The sequence below is a fragment of the Colias philodice genome, chromosome 3, assembly GCF_061535455.1.
Source record: "Colias philodice isolate Cphi_HAF_F1 chromosome 3, ilColPhil1 Martin Lab GWU primary, whole genome shotgun sequence".
Lineage (NCBI taxonomy): Eukaryota > Metazoa > Arthropoda > Insecta > Lepidoptera > Pieridae > Colias > Colias philodice.
The window spans coordinates 2,240,231-2,263,001 of record NC_143088.1 but is presented as its reverse complement, the minus strand read 5'-3'; the positions used below and the strand labels follow the sequence as shown (position 1 = coordinate 2,263,001).

The 22,771-nt window shown below is 34.1% G+C and overlaps 1 protein-coding gene and 1 long non-coding RNA gene across 3 annotated transcripts in view; both read right to left on the bottom strand.

Annotated features, from left to right (window-relative positions):
- LOC149489406 (uncharacterized) overlaps positions 1-22,771 on the bottom strand; it is a 220,810-nt gene that overhangs the window by 20,876 nt on the left and 177,163 nt on the right. Inside the window, exon 1 of one of the 2 annotated variants that reach the window (XR_016318146.1) lies at positions 11,237-11,261. The exons of the other annotated variant lie outside the window; for it this stretch is intronic. This is a non-coding gene — a long non-coding RNA (uncharacterized LOC149489406). Of the gene's footprint in view, positions 1-11,236; positions 11,262-22,771 lie in introns of those variants that run through there. 2 annotated transcript variants of the gene reach the window in all.
- The window catches only part of LOC149489415 (uncharacterized), a 110,146-nt gene that overhangs the window by 20,876 nt on the left and 66,499 nt on the right, over positions 1-22,771 (bottom strand). Inside the window, exon 2 of the mRNA XM_089713645.1 lies at positions 4,220-4,253. Within this exon, the coding sequence (XP_089569771.1) occupies positions 4,220-4,233 (14 nt within the window). The 5' untranslated portion in view covers positions 4,234-4,253. The remainder of the gene's footprint in view (positions 1-4,219; positions 4,254-22,771) is intronic.

The window sequence follows — 22,771 nt, the reverse complement described above, 5'->3', positions numbered from 1 at the left end:
TAGTTCTGAATTATAAAAAGATATGGGGTGACCACTTGAACTATTACGAATGCACAAAACATAAGATCTATTATAACTAACTTCTTTAGTTCTGCGAAGCGAAGCGAAGGCGTCTCACGGTAACAAAGAATACATTTAATTTGAAATGATGCTTTAATCAACTCTCAAGCAGCGCTTTAGCACGAACAATTTAACTCAACAGAGGCAAAGTTTGAGTTTGTTCTTGCAGTGAAGGTATTCGCAAAGACTTATAATTAAAATGAAATTAATATTGTGTATTTCATTTAATATCAAGTTTGAAGTTTCTTTCCTTGATGATAAGGTCTGATATGTAGGTCATTCAATATATCTATAATACAAAAATCAATTGCAAAATGTATCGTAAGCGCATAACTCGAAAACAGCTGAACCGAATTCTTTTTTACACGCTTTATATTAGCTTCACCTGTATGTTTGTTTGTTTGTAACCGACTTCTTTGGGCGCGATTTTGACCCACTTTAAACGGAGATTTCGTTCAAACTTTGTAGATTTATTGAGGACCGACCGATGACAATACACTAATTTGATAAAATTATTCCATTTTTTTAGTTCGGTTTCTATAAAAAGCGTGTTTTTTAGTTTTTTTTAACTATTATTATTATTTTATTGTTTGAAGTACGAGGATGTTTCTTATGGAGAGAAAACGTAAACGTGTACAACGGGTGAAGCCGGGGCGGACCGCTTGTTTTTAATAATAGTCTGGAAATCTGAATTAGACTAATAATATATGATTTCAAAATTACCAAGACTATCCTGTAAGTAAAATACTCAAATCTGGTAGTAATGATCTTTTTTTGAGTAATTCTGAGTTGATAAATTATGTAATGTAGTCGCCTCTTATACATACAAATATTTATTATTACATTTGAAATGTGGGAGTAGAACAAGTGTGAGTCTTCCTACACCTGCGGGGAAAGTGAGGCTAATGCTGTGTTTATGCTTTACAAGCTTTCCGCTCACGGCTTTGTCCGCATGGTCAAAGAAAATTACCATGCGAATAATTAATAATTAGTAAGTGGAACGGACAAAATTTGCACTCTATTGTTTATAAAATATTTTTCTGCAAAATTCAATGTTAAATTGCTGAAAAAGGTATAATTTTGCAGTATGCTTTTCATTTATTTTTAACCATATAAATAACTTTGTAACTATTCTGTCTCAGCAAGCCAACCGAGAAAAAAAAATTGTTACATGAAAAAAACAAATCCAGCATCCATTAATAATAGACAAACAAGGGATTTACGAGATCTCGTCACACTGTCTGCACAGACTGGTTGTAGGTCAAGGCTGTACATTTCCATTACAAGAAACAAATACTGATTTTTTTAGGGTTCCGTACCCAGCTGAAAGCCCATAAGCTGAAATTTTCACAAATGATGTATTTCCGTTGCCGCTTTAACAACAAATACTAAAAATTAAAAAAGTAAAATATTAAGGGGGGTCCCCATAGTACGGAACCCTTCGTGCGCGAGTCCGACTCGCACTTGGCTGGTTTTTTAGGGTTCTGTAGCGAAAGCGGAACCCAATAGAACCCGCTTGTGTGTTTTTTATTATTGTCCGTGACGGACAGACAGCAATGTCTCATGGTTATTACTGAGACTGTCTGTCACCAGGCTGTATCATGTATCGTATCATGTACCGTGATAGTTTTTTTTTTTATGCAATAGGGGGCAACAGAGCAGACGCGTCACCTGGTGGTAAGTGCTAAGTTGCAGTTAAAATTATCAGAGACGATGTATGTCTGTTGTGTTATGTGTAGCAACAAATAATAAAGACTCGAAGTTAATCAACGGTTGGCGCGGTCATAAATTGGATGTGTGATTTTTTTGCAGTTGCTCCTTATCTTATATATGTGTACAGAACCGTTAGTGTCGCAAGTCCAAGTCGCACTTGACATGTTTTCTATTTATTTTATCCTGTATTTGACTTGTCAATGTAGCTCGAAAATAATGGATTCTGGAACGGTCTGTGGCATATTTTTGTGAAGTAAGTTTTATTTATTTCTTACTAGTTGACCCGACAAATATTGTTTTTTACCGAAAATTCTCATAAAATTTAATTTTATTTAATTTTGGAAACATATTGAAGTCTAATTAATGCGTTTAATAAAAAATCGAATAAGAATGTACATATTTATATTTTTATGATGCCTTCCGATATCATCAGGTATCCATATTTTTTTAGCTAAACACAAAAAATAACTAAATAGGTAGGTACAATTTTTTTTATTTCTTGTAACTAGTTGAAAAACGCCTACCTACAAATTAGGTATCTCGATACGTAAAATTTTAAATAAACACACTGAAATCTTCAAAAATATTACCAAAAAATATTCTCGTCTTTTAAATGATAACGATCAAATGCTTATTATGCTTATTATTATGTCTCTCTCCATAATACACGGGTACCACCAGAAGGAAGATACCCGGTCCTTTGGAAGGCTTACGTGGGGACACAGGTCCAACACGCAGAGGCCCTTTAGAGAATTTAATGTGTTGTGGGACACCAGCCGCAGCCTGCCCATGACTGCACTATAGAGATACAGCCCTGGGCAGTCCGCGGCCAATGTAGGACTATTGCAGAAAAATGGAATGAATTATGAAATCATTATAAGCCTATGTAGTTATAATAATCTAGAGTAGATTATTATAACTACATAGGCTTTATAGAAGCCTATTATTAGCTTCTCAGTCAGACTAGGTATAATTTTATGTCTACACCTGCCGACTCACATTATAAAGTCAAAAGTCTCTGTGTATCTATCTGTCTGTCTATCTCTCATTCACGCCTTAACCACTAAACCGATTAAAGTGAAATTTTGTACAATGATAGTGAGTCCCACGTGAACAGGAATTATACGGGTTTTGAAGTAAAGTTTCTCTAGGCGCGTTGAGAGCAAAATGGTCAAGTTCAAGGTCACGTCATGGCAATACCGTCACGTAACGAAGTAAGGCAACGATTTTGGTATCTTTGAATCTTGGCAAAGAAGTTTCACTTCTGACTCGTGTGCCCACTGCCCACACGCTATTTTTTCTTTGACTATACGGGCGAAGCTGCGGTCGGAAATCTAAACAATATTATATTAGGGTTTAATAAATCTTTTTTAATACTTTTAAATCCGATACTGAGTTTTAAATGTCTTGATTTATTTCTAATTGGCTTTTTCCTTGAATTATCCTTCCATTTAATGGCTGAAAAATACATATTCAAAAGGCTTTTAGCAATTTGGAGGAATTTAACCATTTTAAATACAGTAAAAGTTCCTTATTCGCGCTTCCTTCATTCGCGTTTTCACTATTCGCGGGTGGAAAAAATGCGACCTAATTTCTATATTCGCGGCCCAAAATTCTTTATTCGCGTATCGAATCGGTACATCGGTACATACATATATGTATTTACCTAAATAAAAATCAATTGTTATCCTTAGAAAACGCCTGAACTACAACTACGAATTTATAATGTCGACTAAAAAACGAGTAAAAACTGCTAAGCCATTGCCTAAACCTGAAGAGAATACCTAATTAAGTGGTAATTAGTAAATATATATGGTCAAAAATTTCAATAAAACTGATTTCTTTATGTATTTGCTTTCTTATTTCGCCTAGGAACGTATCCCCTATAACCCCATACAAATTACCATTCCATATTCACGGTTTCTCTATTCGCGGCACATTTACGGAACCTATTGCCCGCGAATAAGGAACTTTTACTGTACCAATTTTTAGTATTTCTTTAATATATGTACATTGTTTTCTTAATTACAAATTATAAAAGCGTGCGTCGAAAAAATCGTCGTCAAAAAAAATTAATAAATAATATTACATAACTGTAAAATTTGTTTTACCTACAAACTAGCGGTCCGCCCCGGCTTCGCCCGTGGTACCTACATGTTTAAACTATCCTATCTCTCAAGTTGGATCGAACTGCACAATATGGTGTGCGAATTTTATTATAATCGGTTAAGTGGTTTAGGAGTCCATTGAGGACAAACATTGTGACACGAGATTTATATATGTATATTAAAGAAGAATTAAAAATATAAGTACGATACAATAAAATTTTGAATATCACTTGATAAATTGGCTCAAACCAAACGGTCTGAAAGTATTCGGTCACTGAATTAAGTCCCGTGGGAAACGCTCTAAAATTTAACACCTATTATATTTTCGCGTTACTTACCTTTCAGAGTCCATTGTGAGATCCAGGATGATATCTGAAAAGAGAAATTTTATTAGAAATTTATTCGAATTTTCTTTTGTGGTTTATTTTGTTACTTTCGTAAACTTAAAGAAGTTATCAATTTGTTAGATCTGAAGATGATATTTCAGTAAGAAGCGATTTTTATCTTAAAATGAATTCAAATTAAATACTTAGATGGTATTATTAAATTAATTCAGGACGATATTCTTTATGGTAAAATTGATCGCCGGGAATCGAACCCGCACACGCTCTTGGATGTCATAAGCATAAAAAATGTTAAATTCCTACCAACTTCAACTTTCAAGAATCTTTCAACAATGCTCTTCTAAACTAGTGTAGGTATATAATATTATGTATATGTAAAACTACATATACCTGTATCTAATATACAGACACAAGGTAATATTTATTTAGTTCATTATTAATAAAACAATATCTAATTATTTATAGAAGTGTGTATGCGCACGTGAGTTCTTATTAAAAAAAAAACAATAGGCTTATTGTGTGTATCTAAATGTCACTATATCCACGATACAAATGGCAGTCGCCTTGGCATTTATCCAATCCCTAAACTTTCAAGAGTTTGTCCTTCAATCAATCGAAACTGCACTTAACGAACATTTCCACAGAAAGAGACTAAAAGCTTGAATTAGCTTTTTAGAGCTAGATAATTTTTCGTTTAAATATATAAATTGAGAGTAGCGCTTTTCTTATTAATTTTTTATAATTGAATAAATTTACGAAATAGGGAGTAAGTACCTACAAACTAATAGAGTATTACTAGCAGAAAAGATTCTTTGTGTGACTCATGAAAGGATGAACCAAATGATTGATGAGTACGAAAAATTATTCAAATCCAAATGGTAACCTGAGATCAAAAAACACGTAAAACCAACTGTTTTATATTCTGTGTAGGGGTGATGGAGACCACTAAATATCAGGTCCGCATTGCCCCTTTGCTTGTTCTGTTGTAAATAAAAACATTATTTTATTTAACTACTTGTTTTAATCTGTAATGCCACATCATATTTCTGTTTGATCTACAACAAAAAACGATTCTACAACTTTCCCGCGCTATAAATACGTATCCTTCATAAAAATATATAAAATGCTCGTTAAGTTCCAATACAGTTATCCAGGAAGCTGCATGAAAATGTTCCCAACGTCTATCCCCTGGTGTGTGGCAAATGCAGAAAATAAACGCCATTTTCTAAATCACCACTATTCTGTAGAATGCAGCGTTTATTCGACAAATTGCAATTGAAGTTGTGACGTTGCGTTGGTTTAGCGGGTAATGCTAAAAGTTAAATTACTGATGTTATTAAATCATATTGCCAAATAAAAACTACTAATATAAACTGTATTTAAACAGTTATACATTTTTTAGGTGGCTGAAATTCATATTCAAATAGATAGAGTGTCAATATAATCTTCAATTGAGTGCCTTTTTTTCTTTGATTATAGACATGTAAAAAGAGAAAACGTAGCGAAAATTTATTTGAAAAAACAGCCTGCAATGATTGTATAATTTGACAATGCATAAAACATCTCATTCAAGTCAGAATTTCATAGCTGCATTGAGGTATTGTTTCTAACTTGAATTGTGTAAAAGGGAAAAAATATTTTTAGCCAAACATTAGCGTAGCGAAAAGATTTTTTTTTTGTTTTCAGCTAATAAAATGCACCAAACGTTAATCCCAAATGGGAATTCTGATACGATAGAACAAAGAATCATTAAGGATCGCTCCAATCCCACTAATCGTAGGAACTGCATTTTTCTAACGTTTCCGATGTAATTTACTTTTGCACTTTAGCTCTGAAAATCGCATTTAATTCCCTGCAAAAGCTGTAGCTAAAATGAATATTTTTACTGTAAACATTTTATAAAGTAAACAATTTAAAATGCAAGCAAAATATTAAATGGTGACCAATTATAAAAATATTAACAAAGTTTATGTAGAGCGTTCAACAAATTTTGACCTATTTCAAAAGTTAAATATTTTCTCTTTCAGCAACTAATCAGAAGTAATTCTATATTTTATTTTTATTAAATTAATGAAATACAAAACACTTAAAGACTTCTCTATTGATACCTAAAAATTTCTTATATTAAGTACTAGCGGTCCGCCCCGGCTTCGCCCGTGGTACATATTTCGCAATAAAAGGTAGCCTATGTTCATTCTCAGAATCTAAAGATTGTCTGTGCCAAATTTCATCAAAATTGGTCCAGTAGTTTATGCGTGAAAACCATACATACATACATAACAAACCTTTCCTCTTTATAATATTAGTATAGAAGTATTAGGGCTCTTTCAATTTATGCGTTTCGTATCGGACCGCTACAGTGCCGAAGCGGTGCGTTTGTCGTACGGCGCACGGCCGGTCGTTTGTTTTCATACAAAATGCACGGTGCGGCAACAGCGCGGCGTCCGTACCGCGAACGCTCGACAGCAGGACGGCAACGTCGCAAGTCCCATAGGGATGTCGGAAATGCAATAAAGTATCGATATATATCGTATCGATGTTTTTTGAAAATATATCAATATCGATATTGATATTTTTATTACAAAATATCGATATATCGGTATGATTTGTCATTTGACAGAGAATATTCGTGCTCTAAAAATTAATTTTTTGGTCTAATCTAATTCAATCATCTTACATTTCTACGGGTACTCAAGTATAGAAATACGCGCGTTTTGAGGTTATAATGTATAAGTCAGTCGTGGTAATTATACGGACGGGCAGTTGAAATTGAAATTGACTAACAGAGTTGCCAACTTAAAAACCAAACTATAAATTTAAAACAGCACTAGCATACAAACGCACGGCAGTCAGATACGCTTTCAATTTAAGCGTTTGGTAACGGACTGCTACCGTACTGCAACGGCACGGCAGCGGGTTATAACTAGCGGCACGGAAAACGTGCGGCAGCGGTCCGATACGAAACGCATAAATTGAAAGAGCCCTTAGTACTACTATAGATTTTAGGCAGGATTTTGGAAACAACTTTAGTCTAGGTTATAGGAAAAACAAAAGCGTCATGCTTTATATGTCATGTAAATGTTAGCTTAAATTTAACCAAATCGTTAGCCGTTTTAACCTACTAATAAAAAGGTAATTTGAACAGGAAATTACTAATAACTTCTAGAACTTTCGAAACAACAATTTATGATCAAACGCGAATAAAACGATAGATCAGACAATACCGCACAATAGTGTAAACTGGAACATTATTGCAATCAATATATTAAAAGAACATAGACGATTTTAAGCCTTACGCGCCTTGATATAGGATGCAATATCCTATGTACGTAATAATGGGAAAACCATGGGAATAGAACCAGTGTATAAAACATGGCGCCAACGTATAAAACGTTGGGAATGCTTCGAGAATTCATATCAATTGATCGGCGATTTCTGTAATCGAGTTTCTTGTGAGTGTTAATTTCTAAGAATGCAGCTATATCGGATCTTGATAATATTTGAAGAAAAATAATAACGACATTAATATGGCGTTAACTGCGTTGCATTTTTAAAAGTCTCGTCATATTCCTCTTAATTGTGTGGTTATAAATGACGGGCATTTCCATTTTTTTTTTTCAGAATCTGTAGCGTGTCGAAAAACTTGTTACAACTTTCCATGCGGTATTTTCATATTATCTGGTCAATAGAGATGGCATTTATTATATGTAGAAGACCTAGCCACGCGGCTTGAACCAGACAACAAACAAAATAAAATATAATCCGTGCCACTCAAGAACTCAGTTTTCCGGCGATGCATTTTTGAAATATGATTGTTTTTGAGCTTCATCTTTACACTGATTCAAAGCACAACTTCTTATTATAGATACATATAGGTATCTTCATTTTTATACTCTTTATAATATTACTAGTGGTCCGCCCCGGCTTCGCCCGTGGTACCTACATGTTTAAACTATCCTATCTCTCAAGTTGGATTGAACTGCACATGGTACCTATGCGAATTTTATTATAATCGGTTAAGTGGTTTAGGAGTCCATTGAGGACAAACATTGTGACACGAGATTTATACATATATATTAAGATTTTACGGGGTTCATCTAAAGGGCCATAGGATATACCTAAAGTAAGTAAATACATAATACAAATTCCCCATATAGGTACAGTTCAGAATCGTGACTAGAACAAAGCAGTTATACCCCACGGGAAACGGGATAGCACTTGATCGCTATACAGGGTGTAACAATTATTGCGGTTTATCAACAATATACAGGATGTCCTTGTGGTTTCATTGACCATGTACAGGGTGTTACAAAGTTTGTACACCCTCGACAGTATAGAGAGTGTTATAATCATTGCGGCTTTTATACAGGATGTTACCTTGTAGGACAATCAATGGTAATGCGGTTAGTGTAGATAATAGCAATTGTGGTTAGTAGTATTTTTTTATCTAGACGTAGAAAACAAAAGGGATGAATATCAGTTTTCATCGGCATTGAATACTGTTGTTCTAGCACGTAAATTTTTAAATAAAACCGGGACTTATAGTCATAATCTTAATTTTATCAAAAAAGTAGCGGTCCGCCCCGGCTTCGCCCGTGGTACATGTTTACGTTTTCTCTACATAAGAACCATCCTCGTACTTCAAGGAATATAATAAAAAAAGAATTATCGAAATCGGTTCAGCCGTTCTCGAGTTATGCGCTTACCAACACATTTTGCGATTCATTTTTATATATAAGAAGATAAATTAAGTATTGTCTATGTTTAGAAACAAGATTATTAAACAGATGTTAAAACCGATTTATTCATGATTTATCCCGACGTATGTTTTTGTGGTGTATGTTTATTTGTTTGTCATCACATCAACAACACAACAAATTCTATAAACTGTTCATAAATTATTGATTTCTAAACTTAAAAATTATTAAGCTTTCATAACATCTTCTTCTTATATCTTTATATCTTATATATAAAAATGAATCGCAAAATGTGTTGGTAAGCGCATAACTCGAGAACGGCTGAACCGATTTCGATAATTCTTTTTTTATTATATTCCTTTAAGTACGAGGATGGTTTTTATGTAGAGAAAACGTAAATATGTACCACGGGCGAAGCCGGGGCGGACCGCTAGTATTATATAAAAATGAATCGCAAAATGTGTTGGTAAGCGCATAACTCGAGAACGGCTGAACCGATTTCGATAATTCTTTTTTTATTATATTCCTTGAAGTACGAGGATGGTTCTTATGTAGAGAAAACGTAAACATGTACCACGGGCGAAGCCGGGGCGGACCGCTAGTTCTAGATATTTTTATGATTGATTTGAAACCATATATTCATGTTCCTTGTAATCTATTCTCTTTGGTGTGAATATGTTAGCTGTGACACGCTGTGATGTTAGTTAATATCGTAGTGTGGGAGTGTGTATGTAGTTCAGATGTAAACAACCTTTTAATACCATTTTATTATCTAATAAATCAAGTTTATTGTTTATTATAATATGTGCAAATTATTAAACGCGACGATTTTCAATATAATATATTTATTTATAGAAATTTTTTCGATAAAACAAAAAGCATAGAGGTTGATATATTGAACGATATTACTGCGGCAAAATTATATTAGGTGCTTGCGAGCAAAGCCGCGCGTTTAAAGCTAGTAAAATATGATTCCAGTGTTCCATTTATATTTAATTGATTTATATTAATGGATGCACAGCATCTGAACTCCAATTTATTCGAAGCACGTTCATTTCAATGGGTATTATGGAAATTGAACGGCACTTATTTAACTAGTATTCAAGCCTTGCTTTGTCTGAAGGATATAAATTATCAATAGTATAGACAGTAACTTTTATGTATCAAATTAATAGTGATAATGTTCATACGCTTATTGTTTTGTCATTGAAATAAACTTTCTTTGAAATGATTTATAAGCCATCCAATGCTCACCGATTTTTTTTTAATTTTATCCCTCTCTCCCTTCGTGATAGCTAGTATGATCACCATGTCATATAAACAATCGTATTAACATTTTAGTTGTATATATATATATGTTAGCGCGTTTAATTTAAAGATAAAATTATATTTTAAAAGTCATTCTTGTCTTGACTTTGGTCGAGTAAAGATGTCTAAGAAATATTATATCAGTATTTAATTACGTAATACAACCACGCTTTAACATACTTATATATATACTTGTAGTTTAAAAAACATAGTGGGATACGACAATATCATATTATACCACGCAAGTGACGCAACAGCATCTCACCATTAAAGAATAAAATAAATATCAAATCATACAATACCAAAGGTTCACAACCTATGCTATTTGCATCAATGACCTACAACATTGTTTTTACCAATTTAATTGGACGCTCAAATTAGTTTGCGATTGCAACACCCTGTATGACCTATGGGCCGTGCGTAGGCGCATGTTGTAAGGGGTCACCGTGATACCGTCTTTAATTAAAAGTGTTTGGGATTTATGAAATACTTTATGATTGGCAAGTTATTGTTAAGTGTTGCAATGTTTAAGTTATTGTTGTGAAATTTTAAGTTGGTGATTATCTTTGAAAGTAGTTAAATTATTGCGTAGATACAGGCTACATAATCTTCTCTTATATATAAAAATGAATCGCAAAATGTGTTGGTAAGCGCATAACTCGAGAACGGCTGAACCGATTTCGATAATTCTTTTTTTATTATATTCCTTGAAGTACGAGGATGGTTCTTATGTAGAGAAAACGTAACATGTACCACGGGCGAAGCCGGGGCGAACCGCCAGTAATTTTATATAATTCAAGGGCAGATTTTAAGATTCTTTATTAACCTTATTAAGGGGAGTAATAAGGAATATTAATACAGAATAACTGAATTAGAGATACAAAAATATTATGAATAAAATTCATGAAGCGGTACGAGGTTCGTAACGACTTACGACACAATAAAAAAATTTACTCGACGACATTTTCCATAAAAGTCATCACCATTTTATAAATACTACGTTGACATACAAAAAAAATGTGTGCGTGTACACACGTAAGAAGTGAAACTTCTTTATGACCTTATTTTTCAAAAAATTATTTACTATATGCAAATTTACAGAAATACGTCGAATCACGCATGGTAGGGATAAGAAAAAGATGGCGCGTAACGGAAAAAAGTCACGCGCAACGAAAAAATGTTACACTAAATTTTTTTCCAACCCCGATAAAGAAGTTTCACTTCAATAATATCCAAGATGGAAACCGATCATAAAACAAAAGCTTAAAAGCTCTCAATAAACAGCTACTTAAACGTCACTTAATTCAAATCATAACAGATTTACCTTCAAAGTAAGTACGCACTTGAATTACTGAAGATCTCTCTTGTATATTATTGTGATTAACATCCAGAGAGACATTTTTATATGTATGTATATTGTTGATTTTCTTTCTAGATCCGTTTTGTATGTAGTAATATTTTACACTAGCTTTCCGCCTGCGGCTTCGACCGCGTTTTCAAAGAAAAACCCGCATAGTTCCCGTTCCCGTGGGATTTCCGGGATAAAACCTAGCCTATGTTACTCGTGGATAATGTAGCTTTCGAATGGTGAAAGAATTTTTAAAATCGGTCCAGTAGTTTATGAGCCTATTCATTACAATCAAACAAACAAACAAACAAACAAACAAAGTTTTCCTCTTTATAATATTATTATATTAGTGTAGATATCACCATGTAGTACGTTTCTCTAGTAATAATTTACATGTGAAAGGCCTTATGTATGTATTTTCCGTTTTAGTGCACAACTACTGAATAAATTTCGACAACACGTATTTTGTCTAAGATCAAATAATACTCCATTATTGAAATAATTTCCAAAACCAATTCTCGTGACAAACTAAAGAACTAACAGAGGTCCTTGTACTTACTATAAAATATTTAATTAATTCACAATATAACTATTTTATAAACAGACAATTACACTAAAAAATACAATTTTCTTGAAATAATATTTTTCTAGCAAAACTCTATTCATCTGACATATTCAGGGTCATTAACACCGCCGCTAATAAAAAAAATTAAAAATTGCAGTCGAAATTAAATAAAAGGTTTTAATTCAAATTTGAACAAGCTATAAAAATCTATACTAATATTATAAAGCTGAAGAGTTTGTTTGAACGCGCTAATCTCAGGAACTACGGGTCCGATTTGAAAAATTCTTTCGGTGTTAGATAGCCCATTTATCGAGGAAGGCTATACGCTATATTATTATCATGCTAAGACCAACAGGAGCGGAGCAATGCGGGTGAAACTGCGGAGCACAGCTAGTGTATAATAATTAGTAACTTTGTACAAAATTGACCTCAACTTTAACTGTTTATTTACGACTTGTTAACTGTAGAGACTAGTAATTATATAGAAATAAACATGTTTTAACTAGTTTTAGCCAGATAAGCCTTTTTTCCGGTCATAATCTATCGGCATGACAAACAGCTAAATATTATTATCTCCTCACTTGGATTTGGATGTAATTTTTTAGAAAGGATATTTTTTATTGATGTTAAAATGATTCTTTTTTTTTGTTTTTTTAAACATTTTAATATTAGAACATTTTGTTATCTGTCTACAACTGTCGTGTGTACCTAAAAAGAAATTTTGGTTATAGTAAAGGTAACGTAAAGGACAAATCAAATTAGAAACGTTTGTAAAAGCTATGTTTCATACATAGTAAAAATAAATATTTGCTTATCTTTCCCGCAAAAGCTTCCAATGAAGGTCAGTTCATTATATAATCTATGGTCAACATTGGCAAATGTTTGTCCTCAAAATTCGCTGCAGGCTGTAGGTCAGAGACGAGGTTCTATTTTTCTAGCATATTTTACCTAGTAGAGGTTGTTTAATGGGGAAAAAAATTTTTCAATACCTTAGCTATTTTTTGACCCATTGATGTCATTTATATCAGGATTATTGGGCTATCGTAAAAATTACATAAGTTAGGGCAGCACTGCCCCCCTAGACAAGTGGCTTTCTATTAGCGTAAAGTTCAATAGAATAGATTATGAATGTATGAGATTGACGTTTGATTACGACGACGACGACGATTGATTAGGTACGTCAATCTCATACATTCATAATCTATTCTATTGAACTTTACGCTAATAGAAAGCCACTTGTCTAGGGGGGCTGGATAGTTTGTGTTCACATTCCATATTTTATTTATTTGTGGAACTTAATACATCGCCTTGTTCCCACTGTAAATTTTATATAATATATATATAAATCTCGTGTCACAATGTTTGTCCTCAATGGACTCCTAAACCACTTAACCGATTATAATAAAATTCGCAAACCATGTGCAGTTCAATCCAACTTGAGAGATAGGATAGTTTAAACATGTAGGTACCACGGGCGAAGCCGGGGCGGAACGCTAGTTACATTATAAAATCAAAGTATTTTCCAACTATCCAATAATTTCCTTTATATTTATTTCCATAATCGCCTAAATAACCTTTCAAATAAACACTCCAGGGATATTTATCAGCAACTTTCATGCGGATCACTACATAGTATAAAACAAAGTCGCTTTCCGTGTCCCTATGTCCCTTTGTATGCTTAAATCTTTACAACTACGCAACGGATTTTGATGCGGTTTTTTTTAATAGATAGAGTGATTCAAGAGGAAGGTTTTAGTATATAATTTATTAGGTTTTAGACAAGCGGTTGGCGGTAAGCTAGTAATATAATAAAACTGCTCTATTCTAAACGAATGATATGATCGTGTTGAATATTTAACGCCGTAAGTTGGATATTAATTTCGTAGAATTTCCTACTTATATAAGGAAGTGTGTATGTATGATTCAATCTTTATTTTAAACCACAATAAAGAACCTATTTTCAGTTCTACGAACGAAACAAAAAGAAAATAAATAACAGAGATGTTGGAGATTTCTGAAAGGAACAGGTTGAAAAGGTAAGATCTAATAAATATTATAAAGGCGTTTGTAAGGATGTATGGATGTATGGATGTTTGTTACTCTTTCACGTAAAAACTACTGAACCGATTACAATGAAATTTAGCACACATATAGAGGGTAACTTGGATTAACACATAGGGAAGTTTTTATCCCGGAAATCCCACGGGAACGGGAACTATGCGGGTTTTCCTTTGCAAACGCGGGCGAAGCCGCGGGGCGGAAATCTAGTAGATAATACTGTAAACTGTAAAGTATAAAAAAATATTTGAAACATTTAAAAGAACAAAACGAACTTGGTCATAGGTACTTAGAACAATTATCTAGTATCCTCATAAAACCATTGTAAAAATAGAAATTCACCAAAAAACATCTTACCATCTATACTAATATTATAAAGAGGAAAGGTTTGTATGTATGTATGGTTTTCACGCATAATTTACTGAACCGATTATAATGAAATTAAGCACAAATATAGAGGGTAACTTGGATTAACACATAGGATAGGTTTTATCCGGAAATCCCACGGGAACGGGAACTATGCGGGTTTTCCTTTGGAAACGCTAAAAGCTAGTTATATAAAATCATCCAGCTTTAGGAAGTCAAACAAATCGTAACCTTTATTGGTATTAATTTCTCCAAAACAAAGGTACCAAACCTCAAGGGACACCCCACGGAATGTAGTGTATAAATATTCTAGCAAGGCCCAAATGTCGGAGCTCGATAAATTCATTATTTATATCCTCTGCGGGATCACTTCCCACTGTACAGAAATATAAACACGGGCAATAAACGTCTTTATTGTTGTGCTCTTGGCTTTCAATGTAATTTGATGGATTTTTTCCCTCTTCAACATTGATATTTAGTATCAACTTTATGCGACAGCTTGTAATTAGCTGCTCTTTGCAAACGAGTACACTAATAAATAATTATTGATATAGTTTGAAAAACTAATAAAAACACGCTTAAACTCATGAAATTATTGTATTTTCGTTGATCCTTGACAAGTGTAAAAAGTTGAATTATCTGTCTGTCAAAATCGCGTATAAGGAGACGGTTACATACAAACATACAGATGAAGCTAATAAAAAGAATTACGATAAGAGTGAAATTACAAAATTCTTAACTACAAAATTGTATGCTGACACTCATCCTAAAATAGCCTTATGACGACTGCTTCTATCTTCATCAAACCTACCCCAACCAGCAAATCGTTGCTCTATAGAAGGGATAAGAACGTTTCAGAGGTGCTAATTGGTAGTTCTATAAGGGTGATAAGAACGTTGTATAAACCCCAAAGTGGCGCATTTATAAAGCTATTTGGTGGTATTGTGTTGCTGTAGCAGCAACTCAGATGCCAATTGGACCTATAGAAGAGTACACTTATAGAATCGCGATGCTGTTATAGAGCGAAGTAGTGATATAAAAGGAACCGCGATGCTGTTACAGCGCGAAGTTGTGTTTTAAGAGTAACCGCAAATCTTTTGTAGCACGAAGTTGCGATGTACAAGTCACTGCGACGCTATAATTATAATACAAAATGGTAAATCGTGTACCAATTGATAATACGAGTAAATGACTATAGGAACCATCATCGTGGTGTCGAATATTAATTTTTGTTACACTGTTAATTATGTTAGATACAGGGTGTCCCGTGGCAGATTTAGGATTTAAAATTCGAATATTTTTGCAACGGTTGCGCGGGGGACCGGGGTGGGGTGACATTTAGGCGCGGCACTAGTGCGGATTGGTCAGTCACGATGTCGCAGTGGACTGGCGCGCACCGCGCTTTCGCAGTCGAAGCGTATTTTGCATCTAACAAATCGTGTACTGTTGCTCGACGGAAATTTTGTTCTCAGTACAAAATTCGTCGTTTAAGTGAAGCACCAAGTGAAAGTTTGATTAGGACGTGGATCCAGAAGTTCCGTGCAACGGGTTCGACAGCTAACGAGCCACGCCCAGGTCCTAGCCGAACATCGAGGACTGCACAGAACATTGAACGAGTTGCAAGCAGCGTGCAAGAAAATCCCCGCCAGTCCGTGCGGAAGAGAGCGTCAAGTTTGCGGCTTCCAAAAACCACGCTGCACCGTATTTTAAGCTTGGATATTAAACTCCACCCTTTCAAGATCCAATTGGTGCAGGAACTTAAACCAAATGACTACAGAGTACGCAAAGAGTTTTGTGAAAACATGTTGAGCCGATTCCGAACTGTTAACACAATTTGGTTTAGTGATGAAGCTCATTTTCATTTGAATGGCTTTGTTAATAAACAAAACTGCCGCTATTGGGCGCCAAGAGGACAAAACCCGCGATTAAAACACCAACAACCATTGAATAGCCCAAAAGTAACTGTTTGGGCAGCTCTGTCTGTCAATGGAATTATTGGACCGTTTTTCTTTGAAAATTCTCGTGGAGTAACTGTTACTGTTGATGGTGATGTCTACCGCCGCATGATTCGCGAATATTTTATTCCTAAACTGAGAGAACATCCATCGAACAGCTCGCACACGTGGTTTCAACAAGATGGCGCCACGCCGCATACTGCAAGAACCACCATGAGTCTCCTTCGCGAAGAATTCCCCGGAAAATTAATAAGCCGATTTGGAGATATCTCATGGCCACCCAGATCGCCAGATCTTACCCCATTAGATTTTTTTCTATGGGGGTATTTAAAAGGAAAAGTTTACGAAAGTAACCCGACGAATCTATCGGATTTAAAAGAAAATATCGTGCGAGAAATGAACGCTATTCCTCGGTCAGTATTACAGCGCGTCGCTCAGAATACTCTAGAAAGAATCCGCGAGTGTGTACGTCGCGATGGAAAACATTTGGACGGAGTGATCTTCAAAAAGTAAAATCCGCATGTCTCGTCTTTCTTTTTATAACAAATATATGTATATTTTAAAAGCATAACCTTCTTTAATTTAATCAAGAAATCCAAAATCTGCCACGGGACACCCTGTACATAAACTGACTTGTGAATGAAATTTTACTGATAGATTATATGCATAATTAAGCTGTTTTTTTCATGCCCCCCTCGAATTATTGAGTTTTAAGTAATTAAAAAACTAATTTTACACCAAATTGCTGTATAGGATGCCAAATAGCAACTCCGTGGCTATTATACGTCCGCAAACGAACGTAGTTTTGACAACTGTTATGCCATATACTGGATTAAATTAGTAGGGTTCCCTGATGTAAATAGAAAACCCATAACATGTTTTATTTTGTATTTTCTAGTGTAAATTCCGATTTTTAGATTCCGATCCCGAAGTGTCAAGCAAAACACTAGTGTCTGAATGGTCTGATTCTGAATTATCACAAACCACATGATGGCTGTTAACTTGGTTTTGTTCATAGGATGTAACAGATTGTACGGAATCATTGTCCGTATTCGAAGCCTCACCTTGAATTTGTCTGGTGTCAATCGTTACTGAAGCTGCGATTTTTTTAAATTCATTCAATCCATGATTATTAAATAGAACCCTTCATTTATTTACGAGACGGTGCTGACAATATGGCAGGTTTTTGTTGTTTTAAAGTGAAAGAAACTCTCTTATAGGCCGTATATCTCTCGTAAGTGTCGCATTTTACTACATTAATACGCCGTTTTTGTTACATAACAGAGTTATTGACTCTTTTATACAGTAAATCAGTCCTATAACTCTGACCACTCAGCTATTAAACCACTGCGTTATAATGGGCAGAAAAACACTAATATAATTCAATTAGGTTACAAAGAAGTGATATAAAACTCGGATATATCACCTAATTGCTGTATTATGGAGTTTCAGCAACCATGAAGATTCACAGTGCTATAATAGTAATAAGGAAAACCATTACAACACTAAATTGTCCTATTGTAGATTTTTTTACGCCTCTATAGGCATGGGACTATAAAGGTTACCCTAGAATCGTTTATTGCACTAATTTGCTGTAAAAAAGAGACCACCAGCGCTGTTATGTGATAATATCGTCCTGTTATTGCTGTACCAAAATCTGGATAAGAGCTGCTCTATAAACGCCGTATAAAATAGTGATATAAACGTTTACATCACCTTGTTATGGGACAAATTTGCTGTGTATGATTATAGAGCAAAATCATCTCATTAAACGCTATTATACAACAAGCTTGTCACCGCGACACTGTTATACGTCATTTAAAAAGCTTTTTAGTGATGTAAGTTATTGTTATAGGACATCTTTGCTGGTTGGGACGTTTACGAAACAGCGTGGATTTCCAACAAACGAAATGCATATTTACGATGTTTAAACGACAAAAGAATAAATACTAACATTTTATGCTTCCCTGCTGCAAGTCAGCCAATCACAGCTCAAATTTTCTCTTCACCTCTAATAGACTTCAATACCTTATTACAATCTCAATTTACTCAAGCATTTAAATTAAAAAATAAAGAACCAACGTAATTTATGAAGCCCACACTTTAATATTACCAAACAGTACCTTCGGGGAGCATAAAACTCCTTTTTATAATGGCACCAACGCGAGTAAAGAATCTAGTAAATTCAATTTTATGTTAATGGTCAGAATATATTGCCACCGTTTGTCGGCTTTCTGTGGGATATTTGCGAGAATTTATAAGATTTGAAACAAGTTCATATTTGGGTATGAAAATATGCTTCGGGGTCGATATTTGACCTTCTTTCTTGCTGAGATACGATCCAGTGCATTTATTTCACTCTTCAATAGTCCATTTGTGGAGGAAGGCTATATATCATCACGCTTAGACCAATAGGAACGGAGCAATGCGCGTAATACCGCGGGGCATACCTAGTAAAGCATATTTCCAACACTAATATTAAAATATAAAGGTTTTAGATTGCAAAGAAATAATTCAATTTAAAGCTGTACTCTAAAATTGACACGACAAGAGAATAAATTAGAGCATTATTCGATATTGAAATCCAAATTTGATATTCCGTTACCCTCGGGCTCGCTAATTTAAAGAAACATAATTTTAATAATCTTACTTTTATTTTACTTTTTAGTACTTAACTCAATTTGACAAAGTTTGATTTAAAATCAGTCCAAGTAAGAAAAATGCGTGTAATTGTTTTGTCTGTTATTTTTTTACTGATATATCTACATATTTTTTTTAAAGCATTTAAATTTTGAATACATTCTAAATCAAAAGTCTTCATATACTTCTAACTGTACCTACATAAATTTATATCTATTACATTGTCGCGGCATAAATTCGTCGAGCAAATAAAAAAATATTACTCGTGAAACATATCAGCAAAAAAACTTACATTTTTCCCTTTCATAATATCCATTTCAAGTAGTGTCTGACAATTTCATTTCTTCAAAGGACAATATAGTTAATTTGGCGTCATAGAGAAAAGATGTAAATAAAAGGTGAAAGGAAAGGGCCAAATTGCGTTAGCACCTCTAGGGACTGTAACGTTTTCAGAGTCGAATAACGTTGTAATACTACTGAAAAATGGAGTATTATGTTTTGAGAATTTTTTTCGTACAATCTTAATATATATAAATCTCGTGTCACAATGTTTGTCCTCAATGGACTCCTAAACCACTTAACCGATTATAATAAAATTCGCAGACCATGTGCAGTTCGATACAACTTGAGAGATAGGATAGTTTAAACATGTAGGTACCACGGGCGAAGCCGGGGCGGACCGCTAGTATTGGTTATAAATTTGAAAACATGACACTACTTTATTGAGCAAATGTAGTGTGAATGTATCTGTTAGTATTGTGTATGTTGATATACCATGAAAGCCTGAACAAATTTTGACGTACCTATGTTTGATCGTATGGAATTCAAATATGCTAACTTTACTTGCAATCACGTCCCTGTTGTTTTGCATTTCTCATCAAACAAACTTATTTTTATATAATGAGTAGTCACAGTCCTTGAATAGATCAAAAAAACATAGAACTTGCATAACTAACTATACATACAATACTCAGAATAAGCAATCCATCAGGCTTTTCTAACACTTGGCAAGTTGCCAACTGTGTTACTTTCCCAATGTAGTTCCGGTAAATTGAGATTTGTTACATTTATCTTTGCAATAATAATTCATATTCATGAGGTGTTTTAAGGGAATTATTCGGAAAAGTACCTAATGTATGCAATACGCATCCAACTTTTTATTTCAAGAAGAAAATACAACATCTAAAAAAGTTTATCTTGGGTTCATCAATCGCAGAACAAACTGACAAACTACATTTCTCATACGCCTAGGACTATAACCATGCCATCAAAAGTATGATAATATTTTGCTATATGCCATAAATTTACAATTTTCAACCTCAGTTAAAAAGTATAAATTTCACTCAATTCGCAAGCAATCACAAAAGTGCACTTATTTCAAATAAAATAAAAAAATTTCAAAGCGCCCATAACGGGAACATCAAAGTAAATGTTTGAACTCCGAACACGAGGCTAAAAGCCTATTTTATTAATTATTAAAATGGCGGACTTTTCAGGCGGAAATGAGTGATTCGAGAGCGTTCTAGCTATTTCCGTTTTTAACTATAAAGTGCATTCAGTTATTACGTTACCTGTGGAAAATTAAAAAAGAAAGCGTTACCTACTTTTCACTATTACGTAAATGATTTTTGTATTTTTTCAAGAATTAATTTTATTTTCAAGAAGTACTAAATAGTGAGGTTCTTCTAACCCAACCGAGTACCTAATAGGTACATACACAATATACTAGAAATAATTTGGAAAATCCAAAAGTGCACGCCTCATAATTTTTTTTTAATAAATATTTATTAATTATTATTTTTGTTTATTTAATAACAATTAAACCACATCGAATCAGACCCTGAAAAATGAAAGGGTTCTATTCCTGAGCATACTCAAGCGTAAGAGAAAAAAAAAGACTCGATTAGTAAAGTATTTCGGTCGCTATCGTGTTAACAAGAAAAAGGATCCGCACATACAGACACACGGACGTCCAAGACAGAACTTTTTTAAACTGTTTTTTAACTAGTTTAAATAACAAAAATGACATCAAAAATATCATGAACGTTAAAAATAGTGTTTTTTCTTAATATGTGTGTGTATGTATTATCTTACAAGTGCAATGTATGATACATAAAGACATTTTAAGTTTGAAAAATCAGATGTTTTGCGCGAAGTGACAGTAGTACCCACCTCAACGCTTCGCTTATGAGGCGTGCAATTGACGGACTATTTTAAAGCCGATTTAAAAATACATACCCTTGACATATTCAACTTCATTCCCATAGCATCAAAAGCTAAAAAAAACTCCAAACATGAACAACACCAAAAAGCCTTTACGTTAAAAGTACAAACAGTCTCGATTCCCGCCATAAATCACTTGTATTCATATCTATTCGTTCCGAGTGACAGATGCGAAGTTGGCTGCAGTTCGGAACATTACAGATTTATACGTGAAACTAGCTGGAGATTGTGACTTTACTTGTGTTTAACACGCTCTAGTGTAGAGCTGTTACCCAATTTCGTGTAGATAAGCTGTTTTATGGAAAAGAAGTTATGAACATAGATAATAGTTACTCTTCTATCTACCCTCACAAATTATCAAGTTGATAATCAACATCTACTATAGTGTGTAGCTTAGCGCTCGGCTTTTCTAGCGATAGCAGAGAATAACCGATTTCTTTCCATAGTTCACGAACTTGAAATTTTCACGATAGAGAGCCACAGTACAAGGTCACATAATTTTAACAGTCTTACAAATTTTCTGTGCTAGGTTTAAATCCAGTTTAAGTCTTATGTTTTATATTCTATCCCTTATAAAGTGCAGTAGCTAACGCGTGAGCAATAGCACCGAGAATTCTTGGATTTGATTCCCGAGATACACATATAAAAGTCTTCTTCTGGTAGTGTACAGAAGTCGATCTCAGTCATGCAGTTAGTAAGCTGATTTGTCCATAAAATCGATGAAACATATTTGCGCCACAAAGCCCACGTACCTCCACCTTAAAAAGTCGGCAACACATCCTCGGACACGTCTGTAGATGCCTATGGGCTGTGGAATTGCTTACCATCAGGCGATCCACATGCTCGTTTGCCTTCTTTCATATAAAAAAAAAAAAAGCCAGAACGCAACCATAGGAAACTGTTCGTGTATGCTTTGTAATGCTGTTTTTAAGTTCGTTATTACAAAATATACACGAATTTTGCGTACTGATCGTGTATACTTTGTAACGCGGATGCTTGCTTCTTCGTTCCAAACTATACACGATCAGTACGCAGAATATTACTAAATATACCTACTACACCACTTACGCTTGAGCGAAATAATAAATATATAGGTAATCAAAGGCTTGTACAGCTATATGTATCTACTTTTATTCTTCTTGATTATTATTGATTCAGTAAAATATGGAATAAAAATATTATTAGGTAAGCTTAGGAAAATAAATAGGTAACAGATAAGGGTACCTATATTAGGGTTAGGTTAGGTTCGTGTTTTTTTTAACTACACAAAAAAAGGAGCCTCGCAAAGTGGGGCTCCGTCGCCTCGCAAGCGTCTTCTTCTGGACTTACATTTCTTACATTTTCTATTGTCAATTATAAGTCGTGCAGTATAGTCGGTAACGAAGA